A 22,644-nucleotide genomic window follows, 5' to 3' on the forward strand; every position below is an offset into this window, starting at 1 on the left:
AGCTATGGCACCACCAATGGTCAGCACAGTGAGCAAAACTGTGTGGTGTTACCTCACACCGCATTCCCACCGGGGCTTCTGAGGACGCGGCATGGTAGCAGCAACAAGCACACTAGAGCGTTTCTATTATAAACAACTAGTTGAGATACATTATACATGCCTAGACTAAAAAGTAAACCTATGAGGAGATAAACCTCTTTCACGGCATGAAGAAAGAAAACAAGGAAGACCTGAGACATCCTCTAGATGAAATGCTTTTCCAGGCCCAGTAAGGGATTTTCAGATGTCCTTATCTGACCTGCTACCATGGACAGACAGCAGTCAAACAAGCCAGAGTTAACACTGTTCTGCAAAATATTTAGAAAATAAGTCAGAAAACTAACAGCAATCATTTATTTAAACCTTCTTACAACATCTCCATATAATTTAAAGGAGTATTACTTATATCCCTGGTGTCATAAATTTATTACCATTAACTACCATAACAGGATTATTTAGTTTGGTCCAAAAGCGCAGGAAAACAGCAGTCTATGGTTACTAGGAAGCCTAAAAATACCCTTCATGTGTGCCAACACTCTTCAGAAAGTTTCTGTAGAACAGAGCAGGTCTTCTAGCAGATAGTAACAGAGAGTGAGTTGCAATCATCTCACTCTACTCAGCGCTTGTCAGGCTGCACAGGAGTACCATGCCCAGTTCTGCTCACCACAATTCACAAAAGACACAGACAGACTGGACAGGGTCCAAAGGAGGGCCATGAAGATGATTAAAGGGTTGGAGAACCTGCCCTGCAAGGAAAGACCGAAGGAGTTAGGTCTTTTCTCCCTGGAGAAGGCTCAGGGGGGACCTAATAATGGTTTTCCAGTACTTAAAGTGACTACAAAGAGGACAGAGTCTCTCTGTTCATAAGGAGCAACATGGAGAAGACAAGGGGCTAGAGGTACAAGTTGCACCAAGAGAGGTTATATCCTGATATCAGGAAGAATTTTCTTTTATAATAAAAACAATCAAACACTGAACAACCTCCCTAGGGAAATGGTAGAGTCCTCATCACTGGAGGTTCTCAGGATTCGAGAAATCACTAGGTAGTCTCATCTAGGCTCTCTTTCCCACAAAAGGCTGGACCAGATGACCAGGTCTCTTCCAACCTGGGCTGCTGTATAATTGTTTAAATTCCAGCCCAGCCCATCTGCCTACTTCTGTGTATGTGTACACACATCTATGAGAGTGGATGTGTTTGAGTGTGAGGACATACACCTGAACACGATGCATGTGCTTTTCTATAATAATTAAAACCCATGAGTATTTTTGTAAAATTACCTTTTCTAGTTTTGGTTTGGCTTTTTGTTTTTAACTGTGGACACATATAGAGCTACATTATGCCACTGAATTCATATCTACACAGCAGCATATAACTGAAAGCCCCCAAACTATCTCACCTATTTAATACACAGTATGAAATGACAGACTGTTTATCAAAGGAGAACAAGATAGATGCCAGCATGAAACACTGTTTATAAAAGCATCACCACTACAGCTGTCCCCAAGCAATAAAGCCATTTATTCCAACCTCCTACTTCATGTAAACTGAAACCCTCAGCTCTGAAAAACAACTTCAAATTCATTCATGACTCCAAGACAAATAATAAGAAGAATTTCTTTCCAAAATATACAATTAAGGTCATGTCCATGAATGTCCATTTTGCTTAAAAGCTGCCACCCTCTCAGCTTCCCCATCTCCAGGCTATGAAACACAGTAGTTGCAGACCTTTCCACTGTATTAAAGTCATAACAAAACCTAGAAACAAAAGCCAAAATACACCTGTCAGACAAGGAGAAACACAAAAGAGGTACACTAGGGAAAACAAAAACATTTATATACATTAGCTATACCACTATGAAACATTCAGAACTAAACAAAATAAATAAGTGGCATTTCTACCTTTTATTTTTATGTTAAGGAATGAAACAGAAGCAGGGGTTTTGTTGTTAAATGAGACATTTGACAGCATGGGTAAAATGGAGCATGAGAACCCAGAAGAAATTAGTGGTTTAAATGCACCAACCTACCTTTGAGGCTCTGATTGGTTTTTTTTTCAACTGACAGTGCTGAAACACACAAATTTATACCATCCAAATGTTTTAAGAGCGTATATTCAATCACGTTAAAAGCAGGCCTTATTTTGCTGAAAATACAAGCTGAAGGCAGGTACTCTACAGCTGGAGGTACGTGACCATATGCTACTTGTACATCTGATCCTGTTGAAAAAGGAACCAGAGAAACTGTACCGATTACTATGGATAGATGTCATGAACAAGAAAGGTGGAAGTGTTCCATACAGCACATTTCTGCTCAAGACGACAGCAGTAGTAACCAACTACTACTCCCATTTCAGAATATATTTGAGTTGCTTTAATCTGTGGCTTTTGCTAGATACTAGAAAGCTACTGGGATTTTAGGAATCAGATCTGTTCTTCAGTAATAATCACGAAATTTTACTCCCTCTCCTACGTTACTTTCACGCAAAGACAAATATATACCAAATACAAACACGTGTACGTATGTATGTATGTAGATTTACATATAGTTTTAATTGAACTCATCTCACTGTACTTGCAAATCTGATCAACTGCTTCATAATTAATAAGCAGGGTTGCTGTAGGATTTCCCTCTCCTGCTGCTCTCGCACCCCTTCCCAGCACACAGCACAGCCTGGTGCTTTCTGCAAAACAGGCCTCACCAGCAGAGCAAGGGATATACTATTTCAGTTCAAGGCGTCTTGATTGCTTCCAGTTCCAATATTTGACTAATGATACTAAAATGACCACCCGAGAGAAGCTTTCCGTGACCTTAAACTTAAGGAATTAGTGAAAAGTTTAACTCTTTCATGCATTCCCTTTTCATGTCTCCCTGGTGTGAAACAGCATGAGTCCAGATTTGATCAGGGCCTGAGCAAGTCTTCAGGTGAACTGAGGAGAAAAAGATTTCTCAAATAAAAGTGCCGTTACCGTATATATGAATACATTTCAGAGGAAATAAGATTTTTCAACTATTCCTCAAAGTTCGGTGGCTGTGGGGGAAAAGAAAGTGCTGTGGAGGGCAAGGTGAAGAACAAAACCCAACTTTTTCTTTTTTTAAGATATTTCAGAATCAAATTAAAGATTGCACATTTTATTCCTAGTTCTTGACAACCTATAGGAGAAAATTAAGGAAATAATTGAGCAAAAGATTAAAACCCACAATCCTTAACTTTCTAACTGTATTTTGAAACTGTATTTGGATTTTTGGCTTTAAATCGGTGAAATGATTCTTTGGTACAAAGTTTCACATAACTTCGTGGGCTTGATAAATACCAAAACATTCTGAGAAATACAGGGATCATTTGGCCTGTGGACAACCAGAGGGCTCTGGGACTAACTGGGAATAATCCTTAGCTCAGATATAGCTAACCAGCATATACAACCAGAATGAAAACTTAAAGGACTCAGAAAGCAGACTTAGTCTTTTCCACTTCTTTGATCTATCACTCTAATTTAGCAGAGCCATAGTAAAGCACAACAGACAGAAGCAAAAGCAATTACTTCCAGGAATTTTAACAGGCTTCATGCACTCCTCCATTTTTAGGTGCTAAAACCTAGACAAGTTTGCAGGACTATTTCTCTAACAACTACTTGAAAATATCTAATTCTGTGCCCTTACTAGTCCCTGGTACAGCAGCTTATAATGACTTCCTAGAAACAGGTTCACCTGCAGAACAAGCTGCAATGCTGCAGAATTACAGTTTGCTCCATCATTCTGTTTAGTGGAAATGAGGTGGAGTCCACAGAAAAATAATTGCACTATTTTGGCACATCACACCGTCACTCCTCAAAGTGCAATTCCAGTGAATGTTCATCTATGTTAGAAGCTGAAAAAGATAATTCTGGAATTTTTTTCCACCTTACATTCAAAAGGAAGAGATGAGGCAAGCTTTTCAAGAAGTAACAATCTAACCTAGAAGAGCCTTCATCCAGCAACAGGCCTCTGGAGTTTGCAAGATGAATCCAGTGTTTATTACTATCTCTCTAAAGAGTCGTAAAGGTGGGTTAGACCAGGACTATTATTACCCCTGACATCTGCAATGGGTTCTGCCCTAGAGGCTTCTTGGCACTGGTACTGCCAGACCTGCTGTCCACTACTTTTTAAGCACGTACTGTCAGGGTGCTCAGACCACTCCAGCCCCTCCACAGCTCTGTCGAGCACACAGGAACAGGACTGGAAGTTGCTAAATTAATTGATTGTGCCAGACAGCAACCTTGATGCTTGAGTTTCTTCTTCACAGAAGTGAAAGGCTTAACGAGTGGGAAACAAAAGGCCCACAGAGGATACTGAAAAAGTTTTTAGAGTTTAAAACTCCCCAAAAGAGTGGAAGAATCTCTCTGCAGCTACTCCACCCCCTGCCAGGCCCTTCCCTCCCACTCTGCAGAGCTATGCTGCGTCCCACTCTCACTTCGGGCTTTCTTCTCCCGTGCATACCCTTTAAACAGGTTTCAGTCTAATTAACTATCCTGCTGATACGAAATCACAAAAGGATCCTGGGTCTTCCAGGTACATGAAGATTCATTAACACATTTAAAGAATGAACCTTCCCTCCCTCCCTCTCTCTCTCCACCACAAACAAATAAAAAACAAAAAGCAGAAAAGTTGCTAGAAGGAAACATGGTATTTGCAATTTCAGACTTCAACCAGTTAACTCAGGTAACAAATACGCTTCCAGACTACTACTAGCGCCCAATTATTTACCCAATTGGTGAATAAATTAAACTAGTTAAGCTGCTCAGAGACCAAAATCAGCACAAAACTTAATATAAAACATCATATATTAAAAAAATCATGTACCCAACATTTTATAAGACGATCACTATTAAGATTTCTAATCCAACTTCTATTGCTGAGAAAACAGTTTCATTAACTGCCATGGTGAAAATCTAATGACACAGGGAAACATGCCTCGAAAACATCAAACAAGCAGAACCATTACAGGAGATGCCTTCAAATATGGACACCAACTTTCCATTTCAACACAAGCAGGTACAAAGACAGCAGCTACTAACACTACAGCATTTGAGAGGAAAATAGTAACTGAACTACCACTATCATTAAATGTGCAGAGGAAAATATAAAAGGATCAAAGACAAGGCTTTTTTTATAAAATATACAATTTTAAATTAATCTGCAGCTAATTACAAGATACAAAAATAGTTAATAGTTCACATTTGGGGTTTTTTTCAGGTTTTTATACTCTGTGATATTACTTAGGCTCCTTTTTAACTAAGAATGGGGTTGCGTAAAGAATCTTTGGAATATCTTAAGATCTGGCAATGCTGGACTTCAAACGTCACGGTATGGGATTTGTGGATGAAGGAGACCAGTCTCAGGACAACAGCCCAGTGCTGGACTCTAAACCTTCCCCTTCATTCACAAGGCACAGTGTAAGAAGCTTGGGCTGCATCAAATGGCAAATTTCATTCTGAAGCTCCTCTGTATAATGCAAATTCTGTTTTTATGCCCTATAGCTGTAAAAAACAAAATCTGTACATTTATGTTCAATGCAAAACCTCCAAGTTTTCATGTCGCATTGTATAAAGAAGAAAAATGAGGTAACAATCCTACATATGGAGTATCCTATATATGGGCTTCCTGTTATATTTCCAGTCTCCACAATAAAGATGCATTTTCATTACACATTTGAAGACACTTCGTGGGAAATTTCAGACCCATACAAATACATAAAGTGACTGCCAGGTAACTTTAATTTCAGACCTTTAAACCTCTATGACTACCGGCTTATTAATTAAAAAAAAAAAAAAAGTTGGAATTAATTAGTGTCTCAAAAAAGCCCAAGATCAAAAGCAGTATAAATGTACACTAAATAAATATGATAACACTGTCCTCAAATTTATAATTAATTTATATTTTACAATGTTAAGAATAACAAGCATTTAAAAGTGCAATGTCAAAACTGACCCATATTTGGCTATTCTGTACTAACACTGTTAGTTTTCAATGGCAAAATGTTTATCAAAATAATACTCACTAACTAAAATAGCCCTATTGGTATCAGTTGTGAAGAACAGCAGTGTTCCACATACTATATAAATGTGTTTATGACTCAAAAATGAAATAACTTGCAGCTGTCCATTTCACTCTTAATACAGGCATTTTGGAAGCAGAAGGAATCCTGTATAAATTTAGTCAACAGACTGCTGGTGCTTGTATCATGCTTAGAGAGCCTGTATCACATAAGAATACACTTGTTTGCAACAGCTTGGAGTAGCATAAAGATTAGATTGATAAAGTAATATATATATACACATATATATTACCTGTTCTTGCCTCTCCAGCCACTTGTCCACCATGGGATGACTGGCACTTAACGATGAACGAGCATTGTCTCTCTGAAACTGGTTAGACCAGCTACTAGTATCTCGTGGTAGGCTTCTGTAGTTTTCATCTTTCTAGTTTAAAAGAAACAAAAAAGTGTCTTATAAAAAACAACCAGTCCTTGCACATTAACAATGCAGCTGGTTATTAAACGAATACAAAAGGAAGACTGACAAAAGGAGGACGCAGGTCCGGCTGGACCCAAGGACAATGTGATTGCCCAGCTATTCAACTGCAAGACCTCCCCTTCCTCAATATCACTGAAGCCCAACTGAAGCCTTTGGTAGATTTGTAGCTCCTGCACCCACTTGTGCTTCACTATCTCTCTTTTCCAAACTCAAACCTCTAGTTCACAGACTTCCCAAGTATATATTCAGCAAGCCTTTCAGAGCATCATGCTCCTTAGTTTCATTCTCACCCAAAGAAAATATACCATACAGCAGTCCATCCAGTGACAGCTAAGGCCACTATATCATTTTCCCAAGTCTCTGTGTGTAACCATTTTTACAGCCAAAGCTGTCTCACTGCTCCAGGTACTGTCCTTTAGACCACAATACCATGCTATAGAGTTCAAAACTTGAATTTATTATTCCACCTAATAATGCTTTACTTAGTTTGCCTGAAGGTATACAAATACAATCACCTTTGTAAAAGAGCAGCAGATGGAGGTTGTGCTGATGGAGATAAATCTACCCCATTGAGACTGATAAAAAAAAGATTTTATTTTTTTTCTTGTTAATTGATGAGTTTGTCTGTACATCTTTCCCACGAGCTGTACAAATTCTACAGCTTCTAAAGATAATTAGTCCTTACCCACTCTGATCACTAAAAGCCAATAAAAACAGAGAGGTACATCCTTAAGGATGGGAGTTACCCTTAGCCCAAAGTCAATGAATTACCGATAACTTCCATAGGTTAGTTCCCTCCAACTGAAATAATATATGGAACTGAAATCCTGCTTAGCTTTTCAAAAGAGGATTATAAATATACTTTAAGTATCATTCCTTCAGAAGCAGAGTACTTTTCCAGTCAACCTTTGTCTATCTTCACACCAAATCAGATAATTTATAAAGCATATCTATTTTTAAAACAGGATTGTAGTCCTACATATTTCGCAATACTAGCACTTTTAGGAATCTCGAAAATCTCTAAAAAAAAACAAACACCAGTGTACATTTGCAGTTAATTTTTTTTTTTAATAGCACACAGCAGATTTTTGACCCTTTCTTAAATCAACACTTCATTCCATCAGCATAAATACTTCCTTTTCCTATTTACCATATTGATAGTTCTTTGGCCTCGCTTGCTATTAGTCCAATATTCTAAAATTTGGACTGTAGCATCAATTCCCTCACAATTGCCCTTCACAGCTTTATTTCTTGTAAATGCATGACAGGCTTTGCTAGGAAATTCAGATCTCAGTATATCTGTGATACGCAGCACATTTTTCAAAAGCTTCCTGTGCAAGAGCAGTCTTTTCCCAGACGTATCAAACTTCAGCTTTCTTAATTGATGACAACTTGTTTCCTTGAAAGAGACTTTGTAGTATAAAATAAGTCTTCCATTTCAAGACATTAAAGCTTGAATTCAAACAGCACAATATAACCTTATAAGAATACGTCTGCACAAGTAACCTTCCTAAAGGATCACCAGGACAAATTAGTTTACTCTGCCACAAATGAGTAAGAAATTTGCATCTTTCAGCAACTAAAAATAAATCCAGTTTTTCAGTGTGGTTAACCACACAGCAAACTAGAAACTTGCTCAGTCTCTTGCTTAGAAAAGGACAGTGGAAGTCAGTCGCTGCTTTATACAACTGTCCCTTAGCAGAGGCATAGAAGCCAGGGAACAGTGTGTACAAATTGATTTTTTCCTGTTGCTTCTCTTATTCAATTCCTCTCTTCTTGTGACAGAGCTGGCACAATTCCTATAAGCCAAAACAACAATTTCTCTTGTTCAAAGTGGTGGGAAGGTGCAACAACAAAATCAAAACCTGACAAAGAAATAACGAAAGATCATTTTATGCACAAAAACCCCCATACAGTTGGTGCATGAGTTATTGTCATCTAACAATAACTCGCTGACAGACCATCATCTAGTCTGAATGAACAGAAATTTCTTCCTATGTTACAAGATGTTTTCTGGTTTTCTGTACTTTATAGATAACTCCATTGTTTATTGATTCATGTTTACAATGTTCAACATAAACTTTTTAAAAAGATATTTTTATCTATGCTACACAAAAATCTCTCTCCACACAGCATCCACCACACATGCACAGGAGTGTTTTGCGAAGGTAAAAGAGAAGGAAAAAAGTTCATCAAGGGATGTGTTGTTCTTCAATCTTTTAAACACTAAATATCTGATCTGAATCATGCAAGAATGTCTTATTACTTTGAGTTTATATTGGCACTTCACACACACAACATAAGTGAAATTATCTAAGCTAAAAGAGTTAAATTAGGCCTCTGTTTGGTGCATCTATACTAAAGTCAAGAATTCTGCAAGTTTACTCCTAATACTACCCGTGCTGACCAGAAGGATACATTCATCCCATCTACTGAAATATTTCTGCTGTAGACCACTTCTGTGGAAGATTTCCTTTCTCCTGTTAAGAATTATACCAGTTCATTTTATACAGAAGGCATCAAAGTCACTCAGCAATTTTTCTGACAGCAGAAGTAAAAGCTGAAATGGTAGAGAGTTGTGGTTCCCATAACTTCTTGTGTTTCTCAGTGCTCCTCAGAGGCTCAAAACAGCCCTATTTTCAGAGGGGAATAAAATACCTCACCAGTGTTGCAATCACACACAGAGTCACATTGGTGTTAGCCAAACAGTGCAACATTAAAAAAAACAATCGGCCTTAGACAAGCCCTCCGCTCCTTTCTTTGGCATTGTTTTTTGGCAAACAGCTATCCCTGTACCCCAAAGCTGACAGCACTGGGGCAAGCACTGAGCTAGACCAGGAGTAGAGAGACCAGCACTTTCAACATGGCCAGATGTGGTCCTTTTCATAGACAGCTGCACAACAAAACCATAAGATGCTGCTGGCTACCTGGAACTCCAGGCAGGATATGCAGGCATCTCCAGCACTACTACTGCCAGATCTAATTCAAAGATAGCAGTGGTGATAAGCTATAGAGGTGGAAGTGAAAAACACATTGCTGCAGCTTAGACATTGGGATCTACTGAACCAGCTGCAATGTTGTTCACTATTTAAAGTATACATATGGGTTAGGGTTTTTTTGTAAAATGTGCAAAAGTTAACCCAGAAAGCTTTACTTCTATTCAGCACGACCAAGCATTAGCACATATGCTCCCAACATCCAACTGGAAAAGGTGTGTGTCCCTTTTAACTTCGATACTACAAAGAAAAAGACCTCATAGGACAGAAGCCATCAGAATCACGCAAGGAATTATTTCTTTTGGAGCAGCAGCTGTAAGCCCTGCTGGGACTGGGGCTGACACACATCATCAGTTACAATTAAATGCTCTATTTTTTTTTTTTTTAATGTTTCTTTCTCAAACATCTTTGGGGACCACAGGCTGTGTCAGCTTTATCATGTTTGAAATGGAAATTGGTCAATATAACACTAAAACTGCCAAGTCACAATATTACCGCTACACTTAGCAGCGTTTTGCAGTATTTTTTAATGAGGACACATAATCTAACACCTTAAGAATTAGTTCGGCATGGTGTCCCTGTGGGACTTTGCTGGAGGGCTGGGTGAAAGGGGACAGGAAAAATGAAGCAATTTTGCTGTACTTCTAATTTCAGATGATTTGCAATATATAACAAGCTCCTCATCAAAGACTCTGCAGCTTGTAGATGAAATGATTCATTAGCATGATCTGTGTACTTCTATTGTTCAGTTGCTCCCCCAAGGACTCCCAGCATCACTAGCCCAACCAGAATGTCCTCCACACGGTACGGTGACAGTTCCATGTCTGTTACCTCATTTGCCACTAGGCCACTTTCCAAATAGTGGAGAAGCTGGGTTTTCCCTTAGTTTTAACCTCCTGTATGGCTAATGAAATGTGTGGCAAATGTTGGTGTGGTGTCTGGGTTTTTAACACTAGATAGCAATACAACAGGAATAAAACAGATTGAAGACCTCTTTAATGTAATTCTCTGGAAGGAGATCCAAAAATGTAAACCATTTTCACTTTAATTATTTCTACAGCAAATTGCCCACCTCTCATTTAGGATCTCACTAAGAGAGATCATTGAGGGCACTGACTTTTTTTGCTATCCATTCTTTTTTCTTGTCCATTGTGCACTTCGGGAAACACTTCTCGCTCGCTCGCGTTTGATTCCTTATCATGGCCTCCTATTGAGACAGAATTTGTCCATGTTGATGAGAGATGAGACTTTATTTAAATTTTTGAGGTTATAATTTCATTTGACAGACTTTGAGCAAATTCATGTCTACTAGAGTATTTATAGTTCTTGAATCACTATAAAGGCTGCTGTTCTTTCTTTTTATGCTCCACTATGTCCATGCTACACCCCGAACAGTTTGGTGTCACTCTCAGACAGGATGCTAAAAGCTGTTATTAACAAAACATTCATATAGTTTACATAAACATGTCTCTGTCTGACGCAAACACCCGGGTATATGTGTATGTTACTGCATTTATGAACATCTTCCATGCTGTCTGAAGGTCTGGTAATCAGACTCCTGGAGTTTTTTGTTTAATTGAGTGGGTTTGGTTTGTTGGTTTTTGGTTGTTTTTTGGTTTGGGGTTTTTTTTGGGGGGAGGTGGTGGTTAACTGGACTTTAGACAAATAAATGAGGAATAAGAGCAACTGGATCTCCATTTCTGACAAAAAAAAAAGGTTGCACAAATAATTTCTATTTTATAGGGAAAATACATTACATATGGGAAGTGAATTAACCCAACAGATGTACTGAACGAACAGAAATTTACTTTTAAAAAAAACAAAAAACCTTCTAACATAAAGGTCAGATTTGAAGCTGTTCTCTCTATTCATCAGCTGCTTTTTAACAACAAATTGTACCAAATTTCAACAGTTTACCTCGAAAATAATTGTACCAGTCACTCTATAAATATAAATATCCATACATCTTAAGAAACTCACACTTCTGCTTGGGTGAGCTTCCTTTTCCTCTCAGTAGGTTCAATTTACTCTACCATTCTACAGTTTAGTTTCAAAAAGCTTGGGGGTTTTTTTGAGGTCTATTGAAGAACACGACCCCAGGAGCTACAATAATCCAGATACAGCCCAGGCACCTAACGCATACAAGAAGAAACCGGTTCCAGTCACCCAGTATCAGGAACCTTTGACCTTCGGACATTCTCCAAGGAGTAAAGCAAAAAGAGGACTGCCGGACTGAAGAATTATGGCAGCTTCGTGCCTCCTCTCAGCTCTGACCCGGAACATGGGTCATTTCCAGCAACTGTTAAAAACTCTTAGAATGCAGGCGATGCAAATCTAATAGTCTAATAAAGAACCTGCATGTACTATTTATGACGAAAATAGATGAGAAGAATGACCACTCTGTAGTCATTCTGATGTTTTCAGAAAGACTTATCTTCAGAAATGACCCTTCCTATAGCTCCATGAATGGAATTAATGTATTATGCAAAGACATTAGCTCCTTAGATGCCAAAGAGGGAAAAGGCTATTGAAAAGCCATTGTTGTACTTAAGTTCCATCACCTCAAGCTCAGAAATTTCCAGAGTTGTCCAATTCCAATTCATGTATTCCATGTTATCCTTTGATTGACAAGCAATGCCTGACCTTAAAAAAAAAAAAGGCAATAACTAGGAGCCATGATGAACAGAGAGTTTTCTGTGCATGCAGTGTTACATGTAAATATTCAGTGCCAAAGAACATGGGCTAAATTAAGAGTAAACTAAAACACATGAGACTGCTTATTCAAAACATTCTGTTGATCTCTCTTGTTTACAACGGAAAAATCAAAAATGTCATGATCTCTGCACGTATACATGCAAAGCCAGAAAGCACCAGGCAGTGTACATTGTTTTCTCTCAGACTGAGGGACAGGAAAGAAGCTGCTTCTTCCAATCACTCTTTACTTAATAATCTCACAATAAAACCTCACAAGAGATAAGGCAAAACAACCCAAATAACACACAGCAGTTGATATTCTGTAATTATAATTCGGAAGCTGGATTTTATTTCTGTAAGCATCTTAACTAAAAAAGCATGGTTTTCCATAGCTTCATTTTAAAGAAAAATAAATGAGCCAGTTAACTTCAAATGTCAAGAAGCTACAGTTCCAATTCCTCTACACATTATACTTTGAAACCAGTTTCCCCTTCTACTATTTTTCACTGAAGTGACATACTCTTTTGCTGTGTCACTTTAAAGGCCTTTAAAGAGTTTCTATGTATATCCAGCCATATATGACTCTATATGGCTATATGTTTAAATGCGATAATATAATCATGCACAATCCTGCCATTTTCACCAGATATTTGTTTTTGTACCCAAATTTATACAATGCTTTATGTCAATTTGAATTTAGATGAAATAGCATTTGTGAAGTTGACTATTTTAAATGTAGACATTCCTTCCTTCGATTCCTTGGGAGAGCCAAGAAATTAAATTGTAGGAGGGAAAAAAAGCTGATAACGAATTAATTTCAAAAGTATGCTCTGAAGATAGGATTTAACAAATAGAATGTTGACGTTAAATATATTCAGGGAGCTAAGGGAAACAGGAAACAATGAGGTACAGGAAACTTCACAAGGATCTTCTATTTAGATATTAAGAATATCTTATAAACCACCAGCAGTATCCTTTTAAGTGTCGGGTAGACGCTTTCAGGTTGCCATACCTCTAGAGGGTGCAACTGGCCATTTGTACATTTAGAAACTTGCATCTGCAGTCTCGAAACAAAGAATGGAGGCCAGGGGATGAGGTAACTGTTCTGTCTTCTCACACTAATGCAACTTTTTTTTTCCCCTCTCACTTCATTACTTTGATAAGCATGGAGAAGAGCAGTAATTTAAGGTCAGAAGCCTTAAGGTCAGAAGCACAACGGCAATGTCCCAAACCCGTGGCAAGCGGCTGTGTTTTGCACTCTGCCAGCCAGCAGCTCGTCCCCTCTGCCAGCCCCCACCCGCACCACCGCCCTCCTCCATCTTTAAGAATACGGACGGGGCACTCCTCAAGGCTCCCAGCAAAGCATCCATAGCCTCATCCGACCTGCAAATGCATTTCAGACCTTGGCCAGAATCCCTTCTGTGGTCTGTGGAGAAAGGCCCAAACAGGTATCAGACAGATGGCTTGTACTTACTGGAGCTGAATTTCCCCACTGATTAAAGCTTGTCATCTCCTCTCCCCAGCCACACTACTCCTTTGTACAGATTAGTTCCATGTATGGGTCTGAACTTTATTCTGAGACTACCTTGCCTAATTGGCTTTTCTTGTCTTCTTGTGTGATTAGCATTCATCGGAAGATGATGTAAGTTCATTTAAAAATACAACAAAAAAGGGTGAAATAATCGCTGTTTAAGCTGTGCAGGCTCAAGTCAGAACACTGTAGGGAAGCACAGTCTGCAACCTGGATTTTACTTCAAACTTCTTTTTCTTGCTAGGTACACATTCAGCCAAACCCGCTTTGCACAAATACACGACCTTGATAATATGAAAACAAGACAGACAAATACATGAACCTGCAGAAACTCTTGAACCACAAGCGTATACTGTAAATGAACGGTTGTAGGTTACAACTAAATAGATAAAATCAGGCCAAAACCCAGATCCAACTATTGCCAATGAAAATACATGTGTGTTTCTCAATATTTAAAAAAAAAAAAAAAAATTAAAAATCACTAAACCTGAACATCCAACATTTTAAACTTATTCAATCTTTTATCAACCTACTCTTTCAGGCCCAGACTTTTTCACCCTCAAACCCAGGGAGAGATGCAAGAATATAAAAAAATAAAAAAAAATAGAGATGAACATTTAAACATGGGAATTTGCAAAGTACACATCCACTTCAACAAATCACAGAGGAAAAGTCAGCCATTTGTTACCACTTCAATTATCCTATACCAGGTACTTGAGAGCTTTCCATTTTCAGCATAGCTTTCATTGTCTCTCAGAGAGATGTGCTGTACACCGCATTTACTGAAGTGAAAAGATAAACAACCTGTGCACTTTCTACCACTCCATCACCAGTAAGACTCGCTCATCCAGACCCTCCTTGGCACTCCCAGCTTGTGATGCAGCACCGTGTCCCCTCACCTGTGGGCCACACATTGCTCACCCGTCACACAGAAAGTGAGATGGGATAGCACAGCACTGGGAGAAAAATACACATTCTTCCTTACGCTACTGATGAAAAACAAAGATTGAGAGTGATCAACAGACTTGCTCAGCCTCAGAGTAGAACTGGAAAAAAAAACTCCCCAGCTCTTAGATCTCTCTATCACCTTGCACTAATAATCTGTCTCTTTTGGAGGACAGAGGAAATTTCATTGATGGGCTTCCACAAATGGATGACTCGGAGCAAAAAGAGGTAAAACAACAAAAGAGATGGAGAGAACACACCTTCACTTTGGATTTGTTGTTGGCTTTTTCCCTGCTACTTAACACATCTGGCATGACTTTTGGATGCAAACAGTTGAATCCTGTCCGTGTACCCAGTACTCAGCAAACAGAATAGCACTGCATTGAGTGATGCACATTGACTGCTACCTCTCTGTGCACTAGGCAAGGATTTGTCACTGTCTCTCTCATTCCCAACTTCCTGATGATGATAAGAAACACTGTATTTGTTTCCACATTTTCAAAGTCAGGAATTTTGACTACATTCATAGAGATCTTATTTCTTTATTGCACTAAAATATCACCAGCTGCTCTGCTAAAGAAAGTCAGATTCCTCTTTGTGGTATCCAGTGAAAGAACAAGAGGCAATGGGCACATAAAGAAATACAAGTTATTCTATCAAAACATAACAACTTTCTTACTATAAGAGTGATTGAACACTGGAAGAGGTTGCCCAGCAAGGAGGTGCAGCGTCCATCCTTGGAAATGTATATATTCAAAACACAACTGGACACAGACCTGAGTAATCTGCACTGGTTGACCCTGCTTTGACCAGAAAGGTCAAAAACTAGACTATCTCCAGGGGTACCTTCAACCTCAGCTGTTCTACGATTCTGTGAAAGCCATTAATTTTACAGACTACCCAGGACAAAAATAACACATACTATGTTTACTTTACATTGCAGTCTAGATATGATTCCTCTAAACTATTTCATCATCACATGATGAGCTGCGAGCAATAAGTATTATTACAAAGAAAGAAAACTGATGCATGGAACTCTGGGGTTTTGAATTTCCATTAATCTCTCTTCTACAACAACATTTTCAGCATTAAAATACTCTATTTCATCACCTATGGATAACTCTCATTCTCCCTTCCTCTCAGTCTCCATGAAATCACATCTGAAATGACAAAAATCATAACTGTCTCACTGAAAAGAGAAATGCCCACCTCAAATAAACCTGGATGAAGAAATATTCATGGCTATTGAATCCTTCAGAACTTCTGTTTAAAGCATTGCATTTTTATTTTTAAAGCAAAAAGCTGCATTCATTATGCAGGGGTTTAAAACATATCATGACAAAAATGCCGGGGTCTTTGCATTTACCCTATACTTCTGAGCTGATTCTGCTGTATTATAGCACTTTACCAACACTGCTCACCTGGTACATGCCACCTCCCTTCTGCAGAAATTCTGAGACAAAGGTTCCCAAGAAGCACCAGCAACACTGCTCTCTTGTTCCCAGAATGATGCCCAGACTTTTAGTCCATAGTCTTCCCTAGTCAATTTAATCGATTTACACTCTGCAGTTCAGGCTATAAAATGACACTAACACACACACTTCTAACACAGAGCTCTTCAATCCTCTGTATTATAGTTAAAATCTACTGAAATACCATGTCTTTGGTGACAGTGATAAAGCCAGCTTCAGTAAGCTGTGTTTAAAAAGACTCAAAGCTAAATGAAACTAATTTTCACTTTAAATCTGATTTTGACACTGACATATAATTATTGTTCAAACTTTTTATATAACACATGCATGATCTTCTCCTATCTAGATGTCCTTCAATAGAGAAATAAATTTTTCAACCTCAAAATACATATGTGGGCAAACCCATTTAAAAGCAAACAAGCAAAAAACCCTGGCTGTTGACTAAATGGCATAGGCAAAAACAGAAAAAAAAAAAAAAAATTATGTGCCAAGTACACTCAGCTATGTGTTTGTTGTTGCTGATCCACCCTGCAGAGCACGTTGCATGTCATTTGCTTTGATCCAGGTGGGTGAACTCAGGAGCGAGAGTCACAGAAGTCATTTTTCTCTCTCATTGCTCTCTCTTGAGCTCTTCTTACTGTACATTTTCACTTCTTTCTGCTGTACCAATGCTGTTATCTCTGATGCAACAATATATTAATCTAATTCAGAAAAGTCACAGGGGGAAATTTTTGATAAACCAGTTAGCCATGGTACATACCTGCATTAAGCAAGGCAGGTTAACTAAAGAAGCCTTACATCTTTCAGAGAAGAAGGATCAAAGCAGATAACTAATTTGTAGCGATATGCAATTCCTCACCACAAATGGAGATGCAAATTTAAAATACCACACTGATCAACAATTCACAGTCGTTATTTTTAACATATCTGGTTGTTGCACTTCTATTCTTCCAATACAGTAACACAAACATATAAGGGAAAAGAAGCATGTTTTTCATTAATGCAGCTCACACTTATTAAGGGCAGCTAGTTAAGCCCATAGGCTTTGGTACTGAATTATTAAAAATGGGATTCAAATTAACAGTTACTCAGAAAACAACAATATCAAAAAACATTTTACTGCAGTGGAAAAAAGCACACATGATATGCTTCAGCTGCATACAATCTGTTCAGCTATACAGTTCAACACAATTCAAACAAAATTACAGCTTGCAAATCAGGTATTACTGCAGGCCTTTGAGAAGCTATCTTTACTAAGAGATTTCTTCTTGTTTCATTAGAATGGCTCAAGGAAGCAAGAGACAGGATTAAGTCAAGCTCTGAGTCACTAGGTAATACAGATATGCCTCTCACACGCAAGTATCTGAAAGTGATTTTAATATTCAGTTTAAAAAAAAAATCCTGAGAAGTGAATTTACCTACTAAAGCTGCTGATAATCATGAGCTAATTTTGTGAATACTTGTACAGATGAGGAGACCTAATCATTCGGTTGACACCACTCAAGGGAAGGATACAGAATGACAAGGTCAGGAATCACCTAGCTGAGTACAGTTATCAACACTACAATAACTTGTAAATAATCAATAACAACCATAATTCTTCAAATAATTAAGTACTTTGGGACACAACCTCCGGTTTCAAGCTGTTCTTACAGGCAAACACCATAGAAACCAGAAATGATTGAGATTCCAATTCTAAGGAAACACAGAGTGTATTGTGATATCCTGACAATAAGTATGATGTTTCTTTATGAGATCGTACGGCAAAAATGGATGAGAGAGCATGCCCAGTTTAAAGCAAGGGTTTCATACCAGAAACTTACTGTAGTAGAAATGCATTTCATGTTCAACCGACATTCAGATCTTCGCATTACAGACTCAGGCCCCTCCAAACTAAACTCTGTCCCCCTCCGCTCATTCTCCTCTTTCCCTAAGGACACAGCAGAGCTTGGTGTCCTGTTTCATCTACACTAATAACTACAACTAGTACTACCATTTCTTCAACAGGACCCTTCAAACATCCCACATTTTTCCTCTTCCTCAGTGCCCTTTTCCCTTTCCATTTGCCCAGAACTACTGGCATATGTCCTGGCTCCTTACAGCCTTCAGTGCATGGCAGCACTCCCATCCCTTCATTTCATCTCAGTTTGGGCATCTGCCCATTTTCCTGCCATTCCAAATTCTTCTCACCCAAAATGAAACAAACACCAATAAGGAGTCTTTTCTTGCATGCCCCTGAGAAATAAATCCCTTCTGCCAGATACATGCAGTCTCCCTCTGCTAATTCCTCCAAAAATTGGACAGGGTTTCTACCTGTCAATTATTTCTCTTTGGAGGTGACGGGCTGAAAGTAATGTCACTTCTTAGAGTCAGTAGGTGGATGAAGCTTTTGGCAACTCTCCCAGAAACACTTTTCTTGTTTCTGCAAGATACTGCTGGGGCAAAGTTGCTAATCTACAACTGTGCTGCAAATCTCAGCCCAAGAACATATGTTCTTGTGCTGTCAAGAGAGAGAACTGCAGTGAAAACATTACGTAGTGCCAACCACCCACAAAAGATATATGGGTGCTCAAGCCCAATGCACTGAGCAGAAAATTAAGATTGTTCTCATTGCTTTGCTTGAAATGTCTGTGTCATCTATAATCAATGAAACAGTCTGGAACAAAGCACAGCCATCTCTTTGTTATCTGAGCAGCTGAAGAAAACAACCTAACATAAGAAAAGTAGTGCGGACTTGTTATAGTTCAAATAACAAAAATACATTTGTAAAAATTCAGTGTTAGTACTTCGGTAAGTGATTGGTGACAGAGACTTCAAAAATGCACCTTTTAGAATACTACTACAAAGAAAATTGTTGCTAATACTGGGAAAGGAAAGGAGAATTTTAAACATCCATTCCTAAGAGAAATAGGATTCACTACAAAAAACCTGACTCACATGAAGAAATCAAGATTCTGAAAACAGACAAAAAACCAGTGTAGCGCAACTGAACTCGGGATTAATTCACAACACATGTTGCACATGCAATTATTATTTAATTCCAGACGTTTACTGCATCTTATCTATTAAAAATAGTGCGCTCATTGATCTGCTCTATTCACAGGATCAATGTATAGAGTGTGCAAAAAAGTAAAGTAAATTATGAGCATCTATTGTACTAACTAACCTACATTAGTTCTTTGCGATCTTGATTCAACGTTCTCTTGTGCCTTGCTTCCCATCACTACATGAGATCACATGTATTCCTTTCCAGTTTGGTCACCATACTCCAGTAGTCGTGAAATGTTTTCACAAAAATCAAGAGTAAGTACATGCTGAATAACTCATGATGCAAGAAGATAGTGTGAAAGATTAGCTGCTGTTCAATTCTCTCTAATTTCTGCCAACCTCAGACACTCAAAGAAATCTGATTATGCTATATATGGCCCTCCATACCTACGCTTGTGGAGTAATGAAGTGCAGTCTCATTATCATTTCAGAAAAATTAACTAAAAATGTTAACACTTCAAATGGATTAATTATCATTTTTCTTCTCCAAATGAGAATAGTATAAAAGGCATTTATCAAAAAACCATGCACTCCTGTGCCACACCAGTACAAGTGACAGAAAATACACCACTACCTACCTGAAATCTGATCAAGGACAGACCTAATGATACCATGTTGAACTGGTACCTGTGTGAGAATGTGGACCTCAATGCCTAGGAGCACTGTGCTTTTACAGATGTTTTTTGAAACAACCAAAAGCCCACCAAAGATAGTTCAGTTCATCGGCAGCATGTAAAGACTTCTTTATTTGGGATGTGGGAGTCCTGGCCACAGAGTCTTTTAGTTTGCATTTATACTACACAGAATTAATAATAATAAAGAAAAAAAATAATAGCTATAAGAAGCTGTATATTTTCCAACAGAATTTTGTGCTGTGCAGTCAGAATAGTAAACAAAAGTGCAACTTTCTTTAAAAATTACTCATTTCTATTGGAAAATATACATATGTTTCTCCTTTTGCCTGCAAGTTACCTTCACAATTATGGGCAATGTTGGGGGCTGTACAAAAGGAAATGTTCCTTTCAATTTTTTTCAATAATGCACTGAGAAGAGAGCTTCCTGTCGAATTCTCTAGCTAACAATGCAATTCATGTAGAGATACTGAAATCATACTGAAAAAATGAAGGAAAAAATACTCACTCTACATTTCACTGTTTTAGTTTTAAGAATGCTATCAAGGAGAGACAGCATTTGCCATTTGTGTTTTGTATTGCTTGCCTAGTGCCTCAGAAAGTAAAAGCTAGCAATACTGTCAGAAAGACAGACCAGACCAGCTGTGGGCATGTAGATTATTCATTGATATTAGGACTTCTACGGAGATCAGTAAAAATCATTATAGACACAACCTATTTGCATTCAAAGAAAACGCATGACAGCATGTAGGTCCTGCTTTGCAAAGTAATGAGTAATCAGAGCTTCAACTACAGTTAATGGCAAAAATCAAGTTTTTAGAGCCCCTGCTGTGGGCATCCGAAAGGCAGGATAGGCGTGCAACTCAAACACTCCTCTGATGATGATGGGCTTTGGTGGACAAGGTCAGAAAACACAAGTTTAAACCAGGAGCAAGTGAGAGAGGGACTAAAAAACAATTCAAGATTCATGCACATTTGTCACATATTGGATAAAGAGGGGGAAAGAAATATACCTTTCTTTCATGAGCACTGGGGACACCAGGGGCGTTCTGCTTGAGAAAGCCTGCTGTTGTGGACCACCTTGTAGGGTTTTTCCGTGAAGGCTCTTCTGAAGAAAAATTTGTGTCACTTACAGAGGTTGAGAGGCCAATCAGTGCAGGGTCACTACTACGTCGGACATGAAGAGGCATATCTGAAGAATAAAACAGACAGTAAATAAACACCGACTAGAGTTAAAATGTTTTTCACATAGGAAAAATATTTTTTCAAGCTCTGGATGGGTGGTTTGGACCAAATATGGTTTCTCAGAGTAAGGAGTTACTGACCTCAGCAAAGCTTCTCAAGGACAAGGTTTGTTTCATCAAACTCACAGCCTTGTCGCTTGGCCGCACAAGGAGAAAATGAGGGTGTAAACAAACTCTTTGAACCTAGCATAGCTCGGTGGCTTTACAAGTACAAACACAGCATCGCTACTATCTGCAGTTATCGTGTAAAAAAAAAAAACCAAACAAACAGCATTTTTGAACAACTAAGAGGTTGAGGGGACTTACAGGTATTTTAAAAAGCAAGTAGCCACAGGCCTAAATTCAACAGCTGGTGCCAAAGTTAAGGGGTGGACTAGGACAACATGTGTCCCACCCCACTGCCACAGCTGCAGCACGGGCACTGCCAGCACAACACACTTGCAAGAAGCTGCACACCAGCCACTCTGCAGCAAGCGGCAGCCTCATTGCCTTCTGAAACACTCTCAAAACTTATGGAAGTGACTGTTTCCTATTCTGCATTCTTACTTTGCCTCTTCCTGACAGCTGAAACAAGATCTGTACTGATTTACCCTGATTCCCTTAGCCTTCCAGCTGGCATGACTGACAGGAGAAAAATATTTAATTAGTAATAAACAATGAAGCAGGCAGGTAGACTGCTTGGAAAGAGACAGGTTTTCTTAATATATGTAGAGGTCAAATCCATTCTGGAAACTTTGATGGCACATTAAAGTTAGTTTCTCTTGAAATACAACTTAATTTTTTCGAATTTCATTTATTATCCTACAACAAATATCCACACATCTATCGTCTCCTTGCCCAAACAGAAGTTTCATTGCCTGTATTTGCGACCTCTTAGCACTCTCCCACTCAGCATCAGAATGGAGGGGACGTGATTTATCAGTTGTATTTCTCTTTACTGCTGCACTGGGAACCTTGGATGTGAAGTGGAAAAGGAAAAGGTGAAAGCTATGGCATGGAAGCAGCAGAGTCAGTGGGAAAGGCACGCTGGGCAACAGCTGAGAATGAAAACCAGGACTATGTATTAATGCTTTGATGAAACAGTTCCCGAAGATGCATGTCACACAATACTGGCAGGAAAACACAGTGACAGGAGTTTGTTAAATGACTGGTCTTAAGCTTTACAATATCTTTATGTTAATGATACATATAATAACATTAAATACAAAATGTTAGCTGCATGGCATCAAAAAGACAACGATAAATACAGTTAAATCGTGCCACACAAAGAAAACATGTGAGAATTATTTTTTTTTTTAATCAACTAGGACTCATGCTGCTGAGACACACACAAGTGTTACATGACCAAACACGCAAACAGTCACTCTATTTCACATTCATTCTGGTAAACAAGAATAACAAAGAATTAATTTATTAATTTTTCCCCCCACAATCATTGTCATATATTTCTCATTCCTTCGAAAATTCCTTTTTTTTTTTTTTAATTTTCATAACAAAGATATTTACAAGAGTTAATTTCCAGCAAATCAAATG

The 22,644-nt window shown here is 38.5% G+C and overlaps 1 protein-coding gene across 8 annotated transcripts in view; it reads right to left on the reverse strand.

Moving 5' to 3' along the window:
* Positions 1 to 22,644, reverse strand: part of PARD3 (par-3 family cell polarity regulator) — a 453,974-nt gene that overhangs the window by 250,833 nt on the left and 180,497 nt on the right. For 6 of the 8 annotated variants that reach the window (XM_086466463.1, XM_086466462.1, XM_086466460.1 and 3 more), the window contains exons 4-5: positions 20,881 to 21,059; positions 6,364 to 6,495 (exon numbers count right to left, since the gene is read on the reverse strand). In XM_086466463.1, coding sequence (XP_086322589.1) covers positions 6,364 to 6,495; positions 20,881 to 21,059 — 311 coding nt within the window. The remainder of the gene's footprint in view (positions 1 to 6,363; positions 6,496 to 20,880; positions 21,060 to 22,644) is intronic. The other 2 variants (XM_086466464.1, XM_086466465.1) reach the window with 1 other exon arrangement.

Source organism: Leptosomus discolor, chromosome 6 (assembly GCF_034619465.1).
Source record: "Leptosomus discolor isolate bLepDis1 chromosome 6, bLepDis1.hap2, whole genome shotgun sequence".
NCBI lineage: Eukaryota > Metazoa > Chordata > Aves > Leptosomiformes > Leptosomidae > Leptosomus > Leptosomus discolor.